General features: G+C 41.9%; 1 protein-coding gene across 1 annotated transcript in view; it reads left to right on the top strand.

The window, feature by feature from the left end:
- AQR (aquarius intron-binding spliceosomal factor) overlaps window positions 1-20,659 on the top strand; it is a 59,929-nt gene that overhangs the window by 19,314 nt on the left and 19,956 nt on the right. Inside the window, exons 15-26 of the mRNA XM_083754842.1 lie at window positions 1,363-1,483; window positions 1,982-2,123; window positions 2,505-2,683; window positions 4,767-4,934; window positions 5,751-5,920; window positions 11,727-11,968; window positions 12,839-12,979; window positions 14,200-14,269; window positions 15,676-15,786; window positions 17,720-17,829; window positions 19,395-19,530; window positions 20,390-20,599. Of these exons, the coding sequence (XP_083610968.1) occupies window positions 1,363-1,483; window positions 1,982-2,123; window positions 2,505-2,683; window positions 4,767-4,934; window positions 5,751-5,920; window positions 11,727-11,968; window positions 12,839-12,979; window positions 14,200-14,269; window positions 15,676-15,786; window positions 17,720-17,829; window positions 19,395-19,530; window positions 20,390-20,599 (1,800 nt within the window). The remainder of the gene's footprint in view (window positions 1-1,362; window positions 1,484-1,981; window positions 2,124-2,504; window positions 2,684-4,766; window positions 4,935-5,750; window positions 5,921-11,726; window positions 11,969-12,838; window positions 12,980-14,199; window positions 14,270-15,675; window positions 15,787-17,719; window positions 17,830-19,394; window positions 19,531-20,389; window positions 20,600-20,659) is intronic.

Here is a 20,659-nt window from a genome sequence, read left to right as displayed (position 1 = left end):
GTGTGTAAGGTAAAGGGACCCCGACCATTAGGTCCAGTCGTGGCCGACTCTGGGGTTGCGCCGCTCATCTCGCTTTATTGGCCGAGGGAGCAGGCATACAGCTTCCAGGTCATGTGGCCAGCATGACTAAGCCGCTTCTGGCAAACCAGAGCAGTGCATGGAAACGCTGTTTACCTTCCCGCCAGAGTGGTACCTATTTATCTACTTGAACTTTGACATGCTTTCGAACTGCTAGGTTGGCAGGAGAATGTGTGTGTAGCCTGGTGCAAATGTCACATTGCCCAACTGCCTAACCATAGTTAGACAACTGAGAATGCGTTGTAGACTTCCGTGCTTCTCACGCAGTCTCCTACCCCATAGACATCACCCTCCTTTCAGTTTCAAATCTCTCTAAACTGGGTTGTATGTGTCCTAACATTTTCAATAACCATGGTTAGCAACCTAATGCACATGTAATGTTAACCATTGTTGGATCCAAAATTAAGAGAGAAGAGGAAATGCTTACATCAAGGTAAAACAATTCATGAACCTACAGCACAGAGGGGGAACTTTTCCCTCCAGATGGTGCTGAACTACAACTTGTATGAGCCCCACAAGCATGGCCAATGTCCAGGAGTGATGGGAGTTGTAGTTCAGCAATATCTGGAGGGCCAAAGGTTCCTCGCCCACCAACAGGGTGTTTTTTTATGAGTGTGGTGATCGGGCACAAATTTTCATTTTGTTGCGTGTCCTGGCAAAAATGGAAAACCAAACAAAACAACAAATAGGAGCGGCTTCAACAAACTTATAAAAATGTATTCAGAGCTAAATACTGACCTTGTGGCCACATATTACTAAAACATGATTTGGTGCTATATGTATGAAGCTGAGCAAACCCAAGCAAAGTGACGGGCTGATATGCTCTCCCCTTCTGCGGCATGGAGGAGGGCGTCACTGGGGTTCCTAGTTTAAAACAAACTGGTTAGTTTAGCAAGCCAGCCTCATAATCCATGATTTGAAGTTACAGAGTATGTTTTAAACCATGATCACTGGTTTGACTGTAAAGCTGAGCCAGGATCCTTTAAAAGTGAGACTAAATTCTGATGCAGAGTGTCTTCCTGGTTGCATCAGAGGAGGGGATGGGACAGGATTGCGCAAGCCCGATGCTCATTTAGGATTGTCCACACTTGTTTTTTGTTTGGCTTATGTCACGTGAACGAAACTTGCATGTTCAGCATAAAATAAAAAGGTTAACTTTTTATTTGCAATTTACCTCTTAAACCAGTTGGTGAGAAATAGTCTTTTCAGTCTTCTTGAGTATCCTTCTATAAATATTTGTAATTTTGTTTAGGGCACATGACACGATGTTTGTGTCTTTTCTAGGTGTCCCGGCATGAATGTCGAATTTCTCAAATTCAACAGCTCAATCAAATGCCTCTGTATCCCACCGAGAAGATTATTTGGGATGAAAATATAGTCCCAACTGAGTACTATTCTGGTGAAGGTATGTTTTCTGGAAAATGCTTAAATTTTAAATATTTCTGGTCTGCCGCTCTGCCTAATCATGGATTGGTGCAGTTGATGTGATTGGAATAGTTGTGATGATGTATTCTAAAACCTCCCATAGGAGGTTTATACAAACGTCTTTATACAAATCCAGGATTGTGATGTAGTGCTAAAAAACTCTCCAGTGGGGCCTGCACACTGATGGACTAGTGCAAATATTGTATAGAGAGATGGCTTCCCCAAGCTCCCATACTGATGCGGAAGAACAGCATGGAGCTAAAGCAACCAGCTCCTGCTAGCTATATAATTTTTGATTGGAGGAACGGACTGAAAAGGAAACCTTGTGTAGAGTAGGTTCCCCTCTACACAAGTGCCCTTTAATGAAGTGTTGCCCTGCTCCATGTGATAGTAATTGCATAAAGCTAATGGCTGAACAAGTCTGATGTGACAAACAAACAAACAAACCATTCCTCCTCTCCCCTTTTTCTTTCCTTAGGCTGCCTCGCCCTCCCAAAATTGAATCTACAGTTTCTTACTCTCCATGACTACCTCCTGAGAAATTTCAACCTCTTCCGCCTAGAGTCTACTTATGAAATCCGGCAGGACATTGAGGATAGTGTCAGTAGGATGAAACCATGGTAATGGATGCAACTATAACCTTGAAGTTGTTGGATCAAGAAAAACTTTCCTCTGTGTGTGTTTTCTCTACTCCTTCCCTACCCTGGTTTTTCTGGGGCCATTAGAAAGGTGTTGGCATTCCCTAGGGTGAATTATATTCTCAAACAGGGTCTGGACAGATTATTTGCTAACAGCAAACAATTTCCCTTGGGCTGAATTTCCAGGATAAATTGCAGGAAGAGATGCCGTACCTTGGGTTGGTTATTCCCAGCTGTAGGATTGGCGGTCCCTTGGTCCCTTCCAGTGGTATAATTTTGTATATATTTGCAATGATGTCATTAGCTTTGGAGTGTGTTAGAGATCTGAATGCAAAAGTCTCTTGTTTTGATCTTGCTTTTCAGGCAGTCTGAATATGGAGGCGTTGTCTTTGGTGGGTGGGCTCGAATGGCGCAGCCCATTGTCTCTTTCACAGTCATAGAGGTGGCAAAGCCGAACATTGGAGAAAACTGGCCCATGAGAGTCCGAGCGGATGTCACAATTAACTTGAATGTTAGAGACAACATCAAAGATGAATGGGAAGGTATGTATATGTGTGTGTAGCTACAGCAGTGTGACGTCACATCCCCGGTTATTTGGGGTGAATGTTAAGTGTTTGTATGCTTGTTGGGTTTAAAACGCATCTTTTCCCTATTATGTCTTGCTGCTTAAAGAAAGAACGCTAGTGCTCTCAGTAACACGTAGTTTGGGATCATCACTTCTTCCTAGTTCCATATTTTTGAAAGGGGGAAGAAAGCATTCTTTTATTGGTCTAGCTGATCTATGACAGGAGTGATTAAATGGGGATAGCTAATTCCTCTTGAGAAATTTTTGGGTGTGAGCCTTATATTCTGACTCAGAAACCTATGACCCCCTTTGTGAGACTGATCTGGAACTGTTGTAACAATATGCAGTATTCATTCTGCGTCACCATCCACCCGTTTTCCTATATCTACAAAATGCCAGTCATTTAAAATGGGAATATTACTTAGAGCTGCAGTTCTGTAAATCAATGGGCATCAGTAAATAGTCTGATCCTGCTAAGTCTACTTGAGTAGTAGATATGAAAGGTGAGAAAGATTCTGACTTAATTGAAATGAACATTTCTCTGATGGGGTTTCTGTGTGTTGTCAGGACTTGCATGCCACTACAGTCTTCTCTGTGTTCCCTGGCGTATTATCTCAAGGCAATGCTTTGCTGCTTGGGGGATTATACTTTGATTGACCTTTTTGGCGACATGCATAGGAACAACTATTCATGCTCTGCGGGGACACTGATGGCTAGTTCAGAAATTCAGCAACAGACGTGTTTAAAATATGATGGGATTGTGTAATCCTTTTGGTTGCATGTCCTGATTCAAAATGCAGAGCCTGCACTAAAATGCCCTAAAGTATTGTGAATTTTTATATTTTTAAAACATTTGTTTGGATTGGGATCCTGGCTTCAAGCCTCAGATAAGCTTCTTTTCCTACGTTCCTACATTCCTGGTGGAGATCTTTGTCTTGGAAAAGGTCTACAAATGCATATGAATAAGATAATCACATATTAATGATAGCACAGGAGACAGAGATAAAGCTACTACTGGCTTAACTATATGCATGTCCTTCGAAAACTATTTCTGTACAATCTCCCTTTTGCTTTTCACTGACCTAAATTGTTCATTTATTCAAGACATTTATATACCACCTAATTATTTGCATTTCTAACCTGTGTACATAAAAGCAATACACAGAAAATGGCACAATAAAACAGTAAAAATGTATCCTAAAACCAAACACTACCTTAAATGGCCTGCTGAAACAAGACAGTACAGTGGTACCTCAGGTTACATACGCTTCAGGTTACATACGCTTCAGGTTACAGACTCCGCTAACCCAGAAATAGTGCTTTAGGTTAAGAACTTTGCTTCAGGATAAGAACAGAAATCGGGCTCTGGCAGTTTGGCAGCAGCAGGAGGCCCAATTAGCTAAAGTTAAGAACAGGTTAAGAATAGTTTCAGGTTAAGTACGGACCTCCGGAACGAATTAAGTACTTAACCTGAGGTACCACTGTATTGATCATATCTCTGAGCTTCAGCAAGGAGGGTGGCTGTCTAATCTCAATTGGTAGGAGGTTCACCAGGCTTGGACCCACTACACTGATTACACAGCTTCTACAGTGGTGCCCCGCAAGACGAATGCCTCGCAAGACGGAAAACCCGCTAGACGAAAGGGTTTTCCGTTTTGGAGGTGCTTCACAAAACGAATTTCCTATGGGCTTGCTTCGCAAGACGAAAATGTCTTGCGAGTTTCTGCAGGGTTTTTTCCCTTTCCCCCCCTCTTTCCCAAGCCGCTAAGCCGCTTATCAGCTGATCCGCTAAGCCGCTTAACAGCTGATCCACTAAGCCCGCTAAGCCGCTAATAGCGCTAATCCACTAAGCCGCTAATGGGCTTGCTTCGCAAGACGAAAAAAACGCAAGACGAAGAGACTCGCGGAACGGATTCTTTTCGTCTTGCGAGGCACCACTGTAATTGTTACAAGCTCTGGATCTGAGCCATGTGGGGGACCAACTTTATGAAGCTACAGCATAAAATAACCACTATACCTGCAGATGATCAGAATGCACTGATGTTCCCCCCCCCCTTTAGGTCTGCGCAAGCACGATGTTTGCTTTTTAATTACTGTCCGACCCACACAGCCTTATGGTACGAAGTTTGACAGAAGGCAGCCATTCGTTGAGCAGACAGGCCTGGTATATGTGAGAGGATGCGAAATCCAGGGAATGCTGGATGATAAGGGGCGCGTCATTGAAGAAGGTATGTCGATAATATCTGAAAAACCGTCTCCTTCCCTGCAGACCCTCCTGACTATTAAGATCAGCAGAGGGGGCTCCTCTTGGTAGTTCCAGCTGCCTCAGAAGTTTGGGAGGAGGGCATTTGCTGTGGCATATAATTTATTGAGCACTCTCCCCACAGAGGTGCACTTGCCTTCTTCACTATAAAGCTTTTGGTGAGTGCTGAAGACACACCTCTCTGCCCTGGCAAAGATGTCTGAGATATCTGTTTGCAGAGCCCAGCCTATTCTTGTGATTTGTAATCGGATTTAACTGCTTTAAATTTTGAATTTTAAATCATTGTAACTGTGACCAGCTGGTTAAAGGATGGGTAATAGATAAAGAACAACTGAATATATTTAGTTGAAATATGAAGGTGAAATCTACATTGCACTTAACGGTAGGCATAATTTCCCCGCTAACAGCATGTGTGTGATTGTGGCTCTAAGATGGTGAATGTTTCCCTCCCTGTAGCAGCCTGGCTAGGATGGGCAAGCTCAGAAACCCTGAATATGCCAGTTCTTGCCAGGTTGTAGCAGTGCTTATTCTAGAGGTGGTGGGAACAGAGCTGGTTGACCTGATCCATTCAGTGACACTGGCTGGTATGTAGAGCTGACCTAAATAGTCCCAATGCCAGGCACCTGAGAAAGGGGCAAGGAAAGTTGGAATCAGTTGGAGAGGATTGGCCGTGGTGTGAACAGATTACTCAAAAGTGGTGTTGGTGTTGGTTTGCAAGGCATTTTCTGTTTAGTTTATCTTTCAACAACTTGGAACTTTATTTGCCTTTCAATGCAAACAGGACCAGAACCGAAACCAAGACTTAAAGGTGATTCCAGAACGTTTCGAGTGTTCTTGGATCCCAATCAGTATCAACAGGACATGACCAATACCATCCAAAGTGGAAGAGAAGATGTCTATGAGACATTTAACATAATTATGAGGAGAAAGCCAAAAGAAAACAACTTTAAAGTAAGTCACGGTGCAGTTTTCTGTTTAAAAATAAATGTTGAAAGCAGAGTATTTTTTGGAACTTGTGTCAATGTGGGCCATATGTCCATTAAAAAATGTGTGGTCCTCCTCATCTTCCTCCTCCCAGTGTTTAGTTGTTTGTCTTAAATCTTAAACCCATTCATGGTGAAACTTCATGCACCTAAAGACCTAAATTTCCAAATGAATCTATTGGATATTGGACTCACCAAGTTTCAGATAGAATCCACAGCACAGGTCACCTTATTATCAAAACAACATTAAATTTGGACAAAAGGTGGTTAGTGCATCGGCTTTCAGAATTGCAAGCAATGTGGTTCTGCTTTATAAGCTATAATTTAGTAATGGTTAAATTAAGAATATGCCACCAGAGCATCTCCCTCTGCTGCTAGCAGTGTAGGAATCATGCTGGTATTTGGGGTTTTCCCCTTGAGTGAAACAGTTTAAATCTGTATCGAATGCTGAAAAGATTGCTCAGTGTTCTGCTGAAAACAAAAGTTTTGCCTTCAAAGTTTTTAAAAGGTTATTTGCAAGAAAAGGACACTCAGACAACCAGATAATACAGAAATGATTTGGCAGTGTCTCTTTAATTTCACATTTTCCTCATGTTAAAAGTTAAACCAATTGATGAGGCTCAGCCTGCTTCTTGGGATTGCTCTATCCCGGAGGATAGGTTATCCCTATCTGCTCTATGCCTCCTTGCTCACATAACAGAAAATAAGGTAAGTCATTCTCACTAATGACAAATGTTGGTAGTGTGTCAAGCAGATAGCAGACAGCTTGATTTCTCTGCTGAGCCTGTAGGGAGAAAGATGCAAAAATCTTATGTAGTCTCCTAAATTAAGCAAACATGACAGCTGTAGAAGCACAAACATAAAGTGATAGCTAAATATGACAGTCGGCACTTCGCCATGGTAGGTCTGCCCTCTTGCCTTTTATTGCTTGTGGCCACTACATCAAAGAAATGTTCGTATTTTGGAGTTTGTTTCCCTTTATACTAGTCATCTGTTGAATAAATACATTTTTCAAAGACGGAATGTTGCCATTTTTAACCAGTCACCTCAAATAACCTTGTGTGCCATAAATACAGCTGCTGCTTCATCGATTGGCAAGATTAGGTATTATGCAAATCCATGCAAAACTCCACTCTTCCTGTCTGATCATGAGGTGATGTCCATCTGCTACGGCACTTAAAAGAGTTTTATTAGCTGAACAGATAACCTGTTTTACTGTTGGAGTTGCCAATTGTCCTGAATTGGTGAAACGAAGATTAATGCCTAGTGCTTTTTAAAAAACGGATTGGACTTTCTAGAAAAAAGAAGGAGTCCTTTGCAATTATTGGTGCAATTTTTAGAATCCTGGTTGCTTTGGCTTACCTGTAATCTCCTTTTGTGCTGAGTACCTTTACATGTACTTGGCCAATATTAATTAGTTTATAATTGGCAGCACAGTTGCATTCAGTCTCGGAAAAGATAAGGTGATATATTTGGATCTGTACATGTTAGAGCCTGGAAGCTTTCAAATTTCACCGAGGTCTTTATGAGATAAAGGGTGTCTAAGTCTGAAACGATTTGGAGATCAAGGTTACTGGGAAGGACTTCTGTCCTAAACTCTGGAGAGCTGCTGTCTGCTAGTATACAATACTGAGTTAGATGGACAAGTGACCTGATGTGGTGTAAGATAGCTTCTTATGTTTCTAATGCCCAGGACAATTTTTGTGTCTTACTACTTGCAAAGCTGTCATCCAGAGTTGAGCATTTCCCAATGGCCCAGGCCTTTAGGAGCAGCCCATCATCCAAAATGTTGGCTGGAGCCCAGACAGATGTGGCTGATGCTAGCAGCTGCCATTTTTTATTTCCCCACAATACCTCGTTGGCATTCCTTAGGAGTGATATAGCCTCGGGGCTCCAGAAGTATTGTGAGGAAATGGCAGGCGCCAGCAGTAATGTTGGCTGGCTAGACTGACTGCTTTTCTTTTTGCTGTTTTTGCTGCTACCCTTGGCTGCCACTGTCACTGCTGTAGCAAAGGTGAAAACATCAACAAAGCCCTGCCAGGGCACACATACTAGTCACATCCACGGTAAGAGGAGAGATGCCCACCCTGAAGGTGCCAAGTGCCCTGACAAACCTGGCACCGGTCTTGACTTCAGGATGAAGCTTAACAGTTTGTTGATCAGCAAGAGATCAGGTGGACATTATTTTTTATACCCTGCTCTTCGCTTACACATTAGAACTAGTAAATATCCTCAATGCAGAGGATTAAGTAAAGGAGCCATCCTTCAGATGCGAGGCCACATATTTTGTTTTTAGAGAAATTTCACAACTTAATCCAGTTAGGAAGGGAGACAGGGAACTAAGCTGTTTTTAAGTATGAAGATCCCAAACTATTGTTTATTAGATAGAACAGTGCCATTCTGTACATATTTAAAGAGACATTTCCAGAATATTACAGGGTAAAAAATAATTCATAGGAGGCCACAAATTTTGAGACTGCTTACTAGATGGCTACAGTCTGCAGTTGGGTAGAAGAGACCTTTTTGTTGAGTTTTGGAGCATGCAGAAGCAGTTTGCATTGCTTTTGCCTGCTTCAGGCTCTGCATGGTATAAGAAGACCCCTTCCTCAAAGAGGCTTCTCACGTCATGCTGAGCAGGAACTGTCACCAGGGAAGGAGGGATGCTAGCTGCTGTCAAGCAGGTAAATGGATTTTTTAAAGAGTATGTACACACAGTTTTATTTATTTTTTTAATTTATTTATTTGATTTTTCAACTTAGAATTTTACAGAGATATATCAAACATAGATAATAAAAACAAGATTCCAAGGAATGTCCTGGACTTCCATCCTCCCCTGTGTGGGTCCTATTATTAATCAGTTCCTCCCACATCTTTTATGATAATCCAAACCCTTTACTTCTTCCATTATGTCCAGAATCAACCTTAAACTACAAGTGCTATTCCAGTCCTGATAACGATCTTAACTGTTTACAGTGGTCTTTAAGATAAGTTCTAAATCAGGCTTCCTCAACCTCGGATGTTTTGAGACTACAATTCCCAGCATCCCTGACCACTGGTCCCGCTTGCTAGGGATCATGGGAGTTGTAGGCCAAAAAATATCTGGAGGGCCGAGGTTGAGGAAGCCTGTTATAAATTTTCCCCATTCCTTATTAAAATTTTGGTCTTCCTCATTTCTGACTCTTCCAGTCATTTTAGCCATTTCAGCATACTCCATTAACTTATGTGCAGCCGTCTACACACATTTTTAAAAGAGTATTCGTTATTTGTCTAGTATTTGATAACATGGTAAATATACTGCAGGCCACGTTTGTATATATTGTTCCACATGGAGCACTGAATGGCCTTGGGGCTGCTTTGACTGACCTGGTGTCTCCACCAATAAAGCCACTATTTTCTGGTGGTGACTCGTGATTGCACTGACACATTTCTGCCCCCTGCCATTGCATTCATGTATGTCTTTGCTAGGAAGCAGCTGCTGTATTTTATGAACATCCTGCTCAGACATTACTTCCTTTGCACAGCTGTGCCCTAAAGCTGCTCTTTCTGGAATGGCTTCTCCATGAATCAGATCCGGGTGAAAGTGACAAAGTAGCCTGTTTTGATTAGGATTTGAATTTCGCAACCTTTATTATTTTGTAGAATTTTTAAAATTAGTTTTCAATTGTTGTTGTTGTTGTTGTTGTTTAGTCGTTTAGTCGTGTCCGACTCTTCGTGACCCCATGGACCAGAGCACGCCACGCACTCCTGTCTTCCACTGCCTCCCGCAGTTTGGTCAGACTCATGTTTGTAGCTTCGAGAACACTATCCAACCATCTCGTCCTCTGTCATCCCCTTCTCCTTGTGCCCTCCATCTTTCCCAACATCAGGGTCTTTTCCACATTCCAATAATAACCTCATTATAACAATGCAAATTTATAATACAATTATTAATACCAATCATTCAAATACCAATTAATATAATTTAATTAAAGTGGCCCCCTGTGTGGTAGAATTGGTGGCTTTCTGGTTTTCTTTATTACTGCATTCCAAAATCTTACCAGTTTCAGTTACATCCCAGTCATCATAATAATCCCTTATACAACAACTGCAATATTAATAACTTATTTGTGTTGACACATTAAGTGATTTATAAAACATAAAATGAGGGACTCAAACTTTATCATTGTTCTTTCCTGTATGTAGCAATTATTCTGGCTGTGATGTTTCTTCTTGTCCTTGTAACATGTTATGTCTTTCTCCTGATTGCTGCTGTTATCTATTATGCCTTGGGCAGAGCTGATATACCATTGTGGTTCCAGAAGTTTCTCCATCACTCCATCCCATGCTTTGTTGTTTTGCACCAAGAACTTTTAACAATAAGCAAAAGTCGCTCTGTCCCAGTAAATAAACTGTTGTCACCATTTCCCCCCCTCAGCCTGGAAGGAAGTGCGGTCTGTCAAACTACAGATGACTCAATAAGAAACCTTTATCAGTTCCTAGGCAGCACACAGACTCCTTTCATCCTTCCAGCTGGATATATATGGCCAATTATCCTTCCAATTAAATTAAATTCCATGTCCTTTAGCGTTATTCAATTCACTTCATAGATAATAAAGGATGGGAAAAAATCAGCTCTTGAGTTTCCCTTCCTTTTTCTCTTCTTTACACACAGAGTTCTGTTTGATGTTATAATCCATATTTTTAATTCAGTTTCTTCCATCCTCAATTGTACAAGTATAATTTTAACTAACATTCAGGAGAGGGTTGCTAAATCATAAATATAGAGAGGAAACCAAACTGTAGGCTCCACTGCCCCCCACCGTCTTTTGCACTGAACGAAGTCTTCTCTCAAATTCAAACCTTAACAACCTTGCAGTTGGTTCTGTTCTGCAATTTGTGATCTCAGCTCTTCTAGCACGCGCCTGTACTTTAGTCCAATTAAGCTCTAATTAACAGCAGAACCTCTGCTTCTTAATGGCAGCGTAGGATGCTAAAGTGAGGTTAACCAAACAGCTTCTAGTCTCCTCATGGAGCCACTGGAGGACAAGGGGGCATGGCCAAACATAAGGCTCTCCTAGGCTCATTCTCATAACAATAAACCATAGTTTATTATTATGTCTGACTCTTTAATTGAGGAGGGGCAGAACTGGTTTAATAGAACTATTTTATGTGTATTAACCTTGAAGTTAAATTGGGGCTTGATCGGTATCAGCACTTAAGCTTGTTAGATAAGCATTCCTTTAAAAGTCCCCTCCTGCGCCTTATTCCCCACACCTTGTGTTTTCTCACTGTTTTTTACATTGTAACCTGGCCATTAATGCCCTGAATAATTCAGCTACCAGTGCTGCGCAGGATGAAGAAGATAGAATATAATCTATTTTGTCCACCTCTGTTACAGAATATTCACTCTGCTGTGAATAGCATGTTTGTTGTGATTCCATGTTTACAGCAACGTCCCTTTTCTGGCTAATGTTCCTGCAGATGATATAAAGATCACCATCATAATTTTATTTTATTTTTTGTCAGCTGCACTGAATTTGCTCATTCTAATGGGATAGTTTGGTAGTTAGAGGCTGTCCATAAATACTTCTTGTCTTGCTGAACTAGCTCTTTGTAGGCTGACGTCAGCTGAAAATCTAGTTACTGATTCAGTCTGACCAAACACCTGTCATTGGAAGAAATCTTATTTTCTCCGAAACACACAGAAAGGCTGAAATAGCTTGTGAAGTTGAGTGCAAATCTGTTTGAAACCAGAGTACAAAACTGGCATTAAATCATGTCCTGTTTTATTTTAGGCTGTTCTGGAGACTATAAGGAATTTGATGAACACCGACTGTGTGGTTCCTGATTGGTTACATGACATTATCCTCGGTTATGGAGACCCAAGTAGTGCTCACTATTCAAAAATGCCAAATCAGATCGCCTCCCTGGATTTTAATGATACTTTCCTCTCCATTGATCACTTAAGAGCCAGCTTTCCTGGATACAGCATTAAAGTTACAGTTGAAGACCCTGCGATGCAGATTCCTCCATTCAGGTGAATTAAGAAAACCAGCTCTCAAATACTTCTCATGTTCATTCCGAGTCAGGCCTGCTCCCATCTCGAGTCTCATTTTCTTATGCTTGGGCATGCCTGTCATAGAAAAGCATGCTAATGGTGGACAGCTTACGTTTCTGTGGAATTTGCATGTGTTGCACTTTGGGGAACCACACAGAATTTTCCAGACGGGCTCTTTCACACTGCTAATTCATAGGGTGCCATTTTCTGTTTGACTGAATTCCTGACTTTGGTAGCTTTACAACAGCATTACCAAAACTTGGGTCTCTCACTATTTTTGTACTACAGTTCCCATTATCCCTGACCACTGATCCTGCTCGCTAGGGATGATGTGAGTTTTAGTCCAAAAACAGCTGGAGACCCAAGTTTGGGAAACGCTGTAAAGCAGTGTTTCTTCCATCTCTTCTCTCATGATTTTAAGAATGCTGTTTAACAGCAATTTCCTTCTTTGCAATTTTTAATGTATTGTATGTAGTCTGTTTTTATTTTTTGCCTTTGTCTCATGGCCCTAGAAATCTACTTTATTGATATCTTGATGCCTGTCCTGCCATTGCCTGCAGCAACTGCTGTCCTGTATATCAAATGGTCTCCTTATCTAGTCTCTCTCCTAAAAAACAACAACTCTTAAATTAAGAAAAGGAAAGCACACACACCATACTGTGTTCTCATGGGTTTCAGTCACCTCAGATTTAATCTTCCCTGCATCATGCTGTCATCTTCATTTTGTTATAAAGGTCAAGGTTTGAGGGCACCGGGGCTAGCTAGTCTGTGGCGGAAAATAGTTCATTGGAAGAACAGTCTCATGTAAGAAATAACATGAAGCTGAAGAACAATGATTTCCCTCAATAGGATAACATTTCCAGTCAGAAGTGAAGCAGGAAAGAAACGGAAAGAGTGTGATGAAGAAAAAGCTGATGGCTCAAAAACATTGATTGTTGAGCCCCATGTCATCCCCAACAGAGGACCTTACCCATATAATCAACCCAAACGGTAATATCCATGTACATCTTTCTAAAGGGATCAGTGTTGAGCGCATTTCCGTTACAAAATGTCTGTCAGTGAAACAGTTTTTTAAAACATGAAATCATGTTTATAGGTCTGGATTTGCTTTCTCTGCAAGTCGTTCTTTCCATATGTTTCAGGTGTCATTATTTAGTTTATAAATATATATATATTCAAATGAGAAGAATCATTTTCTTGAGGTAATTGTCAAGTGGGTTATCACAATGTACTGCTTAAGGTAAAGGTAAAGGTACCCCTGCCCGTACGGGCCAGTCTTGACAGACTCTGGGGTTGTGCGCCCATCTCACTCAAGAGGCCAGGGGCCAGCGCTGTCCGGAGACACTTCCGGGTCACGTGGCCAGCGTGACAAGCTGCATCTGGCGAGCCAGAGCCGCACATGGAAACGCCGTTTACCTTCCCGCTGGTAAGCGGTCCCTATTTATCTACTTGCACCCGGAGGTGCTTTCGAACTGCTAGGTTGGCAGGCGCTGGGACCGAGCAGCGGGAGCGCACCCCGCCGCAGGGATTCGAACCGCCAACCTTTCGATTGGCAAGTCCTAGGCGCTGAGGCTTTAACCCACAGCGCCACCTGCGTCCCCTAATGTACTGCTTACAGAGTATTAAAGTGATCTTCAGATGTGCAAATCATATTTATACAGCTAAGTCAGTTTTGTTGGTAAAGAGTATGTTCTTATCATTGTTGCATTGTTGAGTGAGCAGCTCCTCAACATATTGTTGGTGTATTTTTGTTTTGTATGGAGTCATGCATGTTAAAATGACATTTAGCAGTAAGTATCTAGTCCTTTCAAGCTCGGTGATAAAATATGACTTCTGACGTTGATCAAATTAGCTGTTTTGGTCAATGGCTTTGCAATATCTAAATTACATGTGATGAACCATCACTTAATAGTTTCAGAACAGTCATGTAATGACTTGGAGTACTGTAGTGTTATCTCAGCCCTAAAGGCAGAAATTGATTTCTCTTGATATTTGTGAATTCCCAAATAATGTAAAAAGCATATTTTCTTTAAGCAAGTTCAGGTCTCCTTGACTGCAAAGAAAAATAACATGAAGGAAAATATTCATGAAGACTATATTGAATAAATTCATATAACTTCAGTTTATTGTCTCATCCTCTAGATTAACTGAATTTACTTTTATTGTCTCATCCTCTAGATTAACTGAATTTACTTTAATTCAATTTTCAGCAATACAATTCAATTTACCCATACACAGATTGAAGCTATACGTGCAGGAATGCAACCTGGATTGACAATGGTAATGATGCATATTATTACACGTTTCCTCTTTTATTAACAAATTATGTTTTTTAATATTGGCTAATCTCTGAAGTACATGCAACTCTTATTTCTTCTGCCCACTGTGTAAAATTAAATGGTGCCAAAAGCTTGGTGTGCTCCTTAACATTGAGTAGATTTGTATTTTTCACTAGACACTTAAGTGGGGAAGGAGAGGGGGGAAATGGATTTTTTCTCATAAAAAGTAAAGCTTTACCCGCTGACCAAAACATTTCCTTTGACTGGAAATTTTTGTTCCATGTGGCAGAGCCAATATCAGTTTCAGTAATCAGAGTAATAGTTTTATTAGATCAAAAGCATTTTTAATGGCTTTTATGGGAGCAAATTCCTCCCTTTGGTTTTTCTATGAGGTTATCCCTTTTTGGAGATTCAGGAAATAATAATAATAATAATAATAATAATAATAATAATAATAATAATAATAATAATACTCTGCCCATCAGTCTGGGTTTCCCCAGCAACTCTGGGCAGCTTCCAACAAAATATTAAAATACAATAGTCTGTTAAACATTAAAAGCTTCTCTAAACAGGGCTGGTGGGAGGGCATTCCACAGGGCGGGCGCCACTACCAAGAAGGCCCTCTGCCTGGTTCCCTGTAACTTGGCTTCTTGCAGTGAGGGAACCGCCAGAAGGCCCTTGGAGCTGGACCTCAGTGTCCGGGCAGAACAATGGGGGTGGAGGTGCTCCTTCAGATATACTGGACTGAGGCCGTTTAGGGCTTTAAAGGTCAGCACCAACACTTTGAATTGTGCTCGGAAACGTACTGGGAGCCATGTTCACAATAGAACCATTAAATCAGATGTTGGGGACCTCCAGCCTACTGGCCAAATTTGTCCTGGGAGGCTGTTTTCCCTAAGCCACACCCTGTCATATTATGCCAGCTTTGGGGCAAGTAAAGACAAATGTAGAATCAGCAGTTTTAAAAGTATACTCTTGATTGTTTTTGGCTATTGGGTACACCAATGAGTTCTGCCAATGCCTGCTGAAAGCAGGGCTTGCATGGCCCAGCCAACTGTCCAGGTGGCCCATTGGGGATGCTCAGGATCCAGCCAGTGGGCTGTATGCTGTTTGCCACCCCTGCATTAAACTCTTTAAATGTGTCTTCAACATGATAATGTATACAGCCCATGCCCAGATGGCCAGGATCTACTTAATTATCATTCGGGTCCTTGGGATTCCCTTGCCAATTATTTCTTCTCACCTTCACATGCATTCACATGTATGTTTGTATTTGCTCCCATTTACCTATGGGTAGTGTTATTGTCATCGTTGTTTTTTTAAAAACCACTCACAGCTCTGTTCTTGCCTAATATATACTTTTTCAGCAGTTTGTCCCCCAATGAGAAATTCCTTTTCTTTTTGTAGGTGGTGGGGCCTCCTGGCACAGGCAAAACTGATGTGGCAGTGCAGATAATCTCTAATCTCTATCACAACTTCCCTGAACAGAGGACCCTGATTGTTACACATTCCAATCAGGTAAATGAACGTTGTGCCCTGTTATTCCTATGACTGTTCCTCACTTCAGTTTCAGAACATGTAATGCAGCTTGCAGGGGGTCCTTCAAAGAAAGAAAGAGTTTTATCTAAAATAAAAATAAAAAGGTAAAGGACCCCTGGATGGTTAAGTCCAGTCAAAGGCGACTATGGGATTGCGGTGCTCATCTCACTTTCAGGCTGGGGAAGTTGGAGTTTATCCACAGAAAGTTGTCCTGGTCATGTGGCCAGCATGACTAAACCGCTTCTGGCCCAACAGAACACTGAGACAGAAACCAGAGTGCACAGAAACGCCATTTGCCTTCCCGAAGCAGCAGTACCTATCTACTTGCACTGGCGTGCTTTCGAACTGCTAGGTTGGCAGGAGCTGGGACAGAGCAACGAGAGCTCACCCCATCACAGGGATCCAAACCAGTGACCTTCTGATCGGCAAGAAGAGGCTTAGTGGTTTAGACCGCAGCACCACCCGCGTCCCTGCGTTTACCTTTTTATCTAGCCTTTTTATGTGCCACTGTGGAATGGGAGGCTTTAGGCTCTGGTGAAGCTGAGCAACGTCTCAGCAAGCACCGTGTGGTACTGCATTTTAGACTCAAGATTTTAGCCTTAAGACAGCATCTCCATGCCACAGAGAGATGCTGCCATCATGTTGTATGGTGTCTGCATCATTGACTTTGGGGAAACACACCATGGGCCCAGTTTGCATATACAGTGGTACCTCATGTTACATATGCTTCAGGTTACATACGCTTTAGGTTACAGACTCCACTAACCCAGAAATAGTGCTTCAGGTTAAGAACTTTGCTTCAGGATGAGAACAGAAATCGGGCTCCAGCGGCGCGGTAGCAGCGGGTGGCCCCATTAGCTAAAGTGGTGCTTCAGGTTAAGAACAGTTTCAGGTTAAGTACAGACCTCCGGAAGGAATTAAGTACTTAACCTGAGGTACCACTGTATCACTTAGCCATAGTTTGCTTTTTTAAACAAACAAAAAAGCAATAAAGCAAACAAACAAAACATGAGTCAACCACAAGTTGTTCCACTCCTGTGGTTACGTGGTCAAAACAAACTGTGATAAAGAAAGTGTCCTGTTTTTACATTTAATCATTAAAACAAACCAAGGTTTGAGAGCCAACAACAAACCATGGCTTCAGCTCAGCTCATGGTTTGTTGGCAGTAAATGAACCATAATTAAGCCACTTACCAGGGTTTTGGCATTATGTGTGAACCCTGCTAAGTGGCTTAACTATCGTTTTATATGATACATAATAATAAATAACAAATAAAATAAATAGCTAAATTATGTATCTGAGTAGGCTTGCTGAAATAAGTAAATAAAACAGCAGGTGTCTAAAAAGAATATAGTGAGGGCACTGGCTTAATATCAATAGGCATTGGACTAGATAGGAACATTGCTCTTTTCTAGAAGGGTTTTTATCAACAGGTTTAAATCTTATACAGTCATACCTCCGGTTGCGAACGTGATCCGTGTGGGAGGCACGTTCGCAACCCGCAGCGTTTGTAACCTGAAGCGCCGCGTCTGTGCATGCACGCACATGATGCGATTCAGTGCTTCTGCGCATGCATGTGACATCATTTTGCGCTTCTGCACATGCGCAAACGCCAAAACCCAGAAGTAACCCATTCCGGTACTTCCGGGTTTGGTGCAGTCCATAACCTGCAGCGTTCGTAACCCGAGGTATAGGTGTATGCTTGGCCCAGGTTGGATTGAAAGAGGGGTTGGGTCCTTTGGAATCAAAAGGCAAGCTTTCCTTATGGTCCCCAGTGCAAATAGCTTTTTCATATTTGTTTCGTTTCAATTTCTACCAAAATAGGAATGGTTTTTCTAACATCCAGGGTTTCCCCGTAATAGCATCTGGATTCCTAAAATCTACTTTCCTGTTGCTCTTGTCAATCTCCAGGCCTTGAACCAGCTGTTTGAGAAAATCATGGCTCTCGACATTGATGAGCGCCACCTCCTGCGCCTTGGTCATGGGGAGGAAGCGCTGGAGACAGAGAAAGATTTCAGCAGGTGAGCTGATAGCTCATAAGAAGCAGAACCATGTAAAATGTATGCACATAAGGAAGAAGGGTAGGGAAGACCTGATAATCGTTTGTTTTTATGGGGGTGGTTTTCTGTTGGGTGCCTTGATTTCTCTGAACAGCTGAAGGGTACTTTATTTCTGAGTCCTGCAACTTGTCCAAAAGCTCCAGGAGTAATGGAAGCAGAGTCACTCCTGTAGACTGTTTCCCTTGAATATATAAGGGAAGTTGTTGCAAAAAACCCAAATACAAAACTATTTCACAAAAGGGATTTAATCCCCGCCCCCCGCCTTACAGTAATAGAACCCAGGGTCATCCAGTGAAAGCTGAGTAGTGGGAGATTGAAATGAAAGAAGAAACGTTTTCACACAATGCTTAAACTGCAGAATTTACTACCCCAAGAATGAGTGATGGTAAGTGATTTGCATAGCTTTAAAAGATTAGACAAATTTATGGTGGGATTTCAGTGGCTACCAGTCACAATAGCTATATTGCCTCCAGCATCAGAGGCAGTGTGCTTCTATAATACCAGTTGTTGGTGATCACAACAAGCAGGAGTATGCTGTTGTACTCAAGTAGCTGGGGTAGCTCTGTTGGAAGAGCACGAGACTCTTAATCTCAGAGGCGTGAGTCTGTGCCCCATGTTAGGCAGAAAGATTCCTGCATTGCAGGGGGTTGGACTAGATGACCCTCATTGTTTAGTCGTGTCTGACTCTTCGTGACCCCATGGACCAGAGCATGCCAGGCACTCCTGTCTTCCACTGCCTCCTGCAGTTTGGTCAAACTCATGCTGGTAGCTTCGAGAACACTGTCCAACCATCTTGTCCTCTGTCATTCCCTTCTCCTTGTGCCCTCCATCTTTCCCAACATCAGGGTCTTTTCCAGGGAGTCTTCTCATGAGGTGGCCAAAGTATTGGAGCCTCAGCTTCACAATCTGTCCTTCCAGTGAGCACTCAGGGCTGATTTCCTTAAGGATGGATAGGTTTGATCTTCTTGCAGTCCATGGGACTCTCAAGAGTCTCCTCCAGCACCATAATTCAAAAGCATCAATTCTTCGGCGATCAGCCTTTTTATGGTCCAGCTCTCACTTCCATACATCACTACTGGGAAAACCATAGCTTTAACTATACGGACCTTTGTCGGCAAGGTGGGGTCTCTGCTTTTTAAGATGACCCTCATGGTACCTTCCAATCCTACAGTTCTGTGATTCATGTCCCATTGTGGGCTTCCCATTGGCATCTGGTTGGCCACTATGACAACAGGATGCTGACTTGATGGGCCTTTGGCTCTTCTTGTGTCCTTAAACTGCAATGCAATGCAGCTTTGCAAACTATGAAGGAACTCCCTTGTTCAGAAGTGACTTGCCATTCACTTTGGAAGGTGGTTGTTTGGGAAACAAAAGTTCAAATCTTCCTCAGGTGCTTAACACTAATCACATGATACTTTGTGTGTTTGTGTCCATGCAGCTTTTTCACAGTCCAGAAACAAATTGGTAGTCAGCAAAACTGATTCAACCATGTACCTCATTCTTCACTGTATTAATCTGATTTGCAGGTATGGAAGAGTAAACTATGTTCTAGCACGGAGACTGGAGCTTCTGCGGGAAGTTGGCCGATTACAGGAGAGTTTGGGGGTCCCTGGTGATGTTTCCTATACTTGTGAAACAGCTGGCCACTTCTTCTTATATCAAGTAAGAAATTAAATAAAGATCAGGCGTGAACAAAGCATTCTAAGGAACTTAGATGGGGAATTGGGATGAAGTTCTCAGAACTTGGACTGAAGAACCCGTTGTTTCACTCTCAAATGCAAATGGCAACTGAAGCTATAATTATGCTGTTACTTTTTTTTGTGCCTATTGTTTCTACCCTGTGTGCGATGAGTCATAATTAGAAAGGCCAATGTTCTTGCTTTGTGTGACTTTTGGCAAGGAGTCTGAACTGGCGTACCCTCTCTGCCTTGATTATATATTATATAAGCAGTAACCCACCTTGAATGTTGAGAGATGCATTCTAAAAGAAAAGAAAATACTTTTTATTATTTGCAGGGGATCTCGGTGAGATGTTTCATATTTCCTAATGAAAAAAGTTATTCCAGTGTAATTGTAGATATGTTACAATATGGACTTACAATGGTAATTTAAAATGTTGATCTTGTGCTCATAGACTAGGGTCCAGGGATGCACAAGTGAAAGGTACTTTCACATGCCCATAATGGGTTTTCTGATTTCTGTCTTCCAGCTACATCTCCTTGGATGTCTTGAGTCCCACACTAGAGAGGGGAGACTTTAGAGCAGGCATGGCCAAACTCGGCCCTCCAGATGTTTTGGGACTACAATTCCCATCATCCCTGACCACTGGTCCTGTTAGCTATGGAAGATGGGAGTTGTAGTCCCAAAACATCTGGAGGGCTTTAGATGATCCAGTAGAGTATGGAGCATGGAGAAAAAGACCTAGTGCTCTCCTAGTGTTCTGTGCAAAACTCTTCAGATTCTGGCCATAGTAAATACGAGATTGCAGAATAGCAATGTTAATTTGATCACTTTTTTCCAGGTAATGTCTCGTTGGGAAGAGTATATGAGCAAAGTGAAAGTAAAAGGCAGCAAACCTTCAGATGTTGCTGATATCTGCAGCTTCTTTCCTTTCCATCAGTATTTTGCAAATGCCCCTCAGCCAATTTTTAAAGGCAGATCTTACAATGAAGATATGGAAATCGCCGAAGGATGTTTTAGACATATTAAAAAGATATTCACTCAGCTCGAGGTAAGGTTTATAAGAAGTTAACTGTGGCATTCCTTTTTCTGTTATAGAGAGGGAAAGAAA

This window comes from Podarcis gaigeae, assembly GCF_964106915.1.
Source record: "Podarcis gaigeae genome assembly, chromosome: 1".
NCBI lineage: Eukaryota > Metazoa > Chordata > Lepidosauria > Squamata > Lacertidae > Podarcis > Podarcis gaigeae.
The sequence above is the reverse complement of the archived record's forward strand: the minus strand, read 5'-3'. Positions and strand labels throughout refer to the sequence as shown.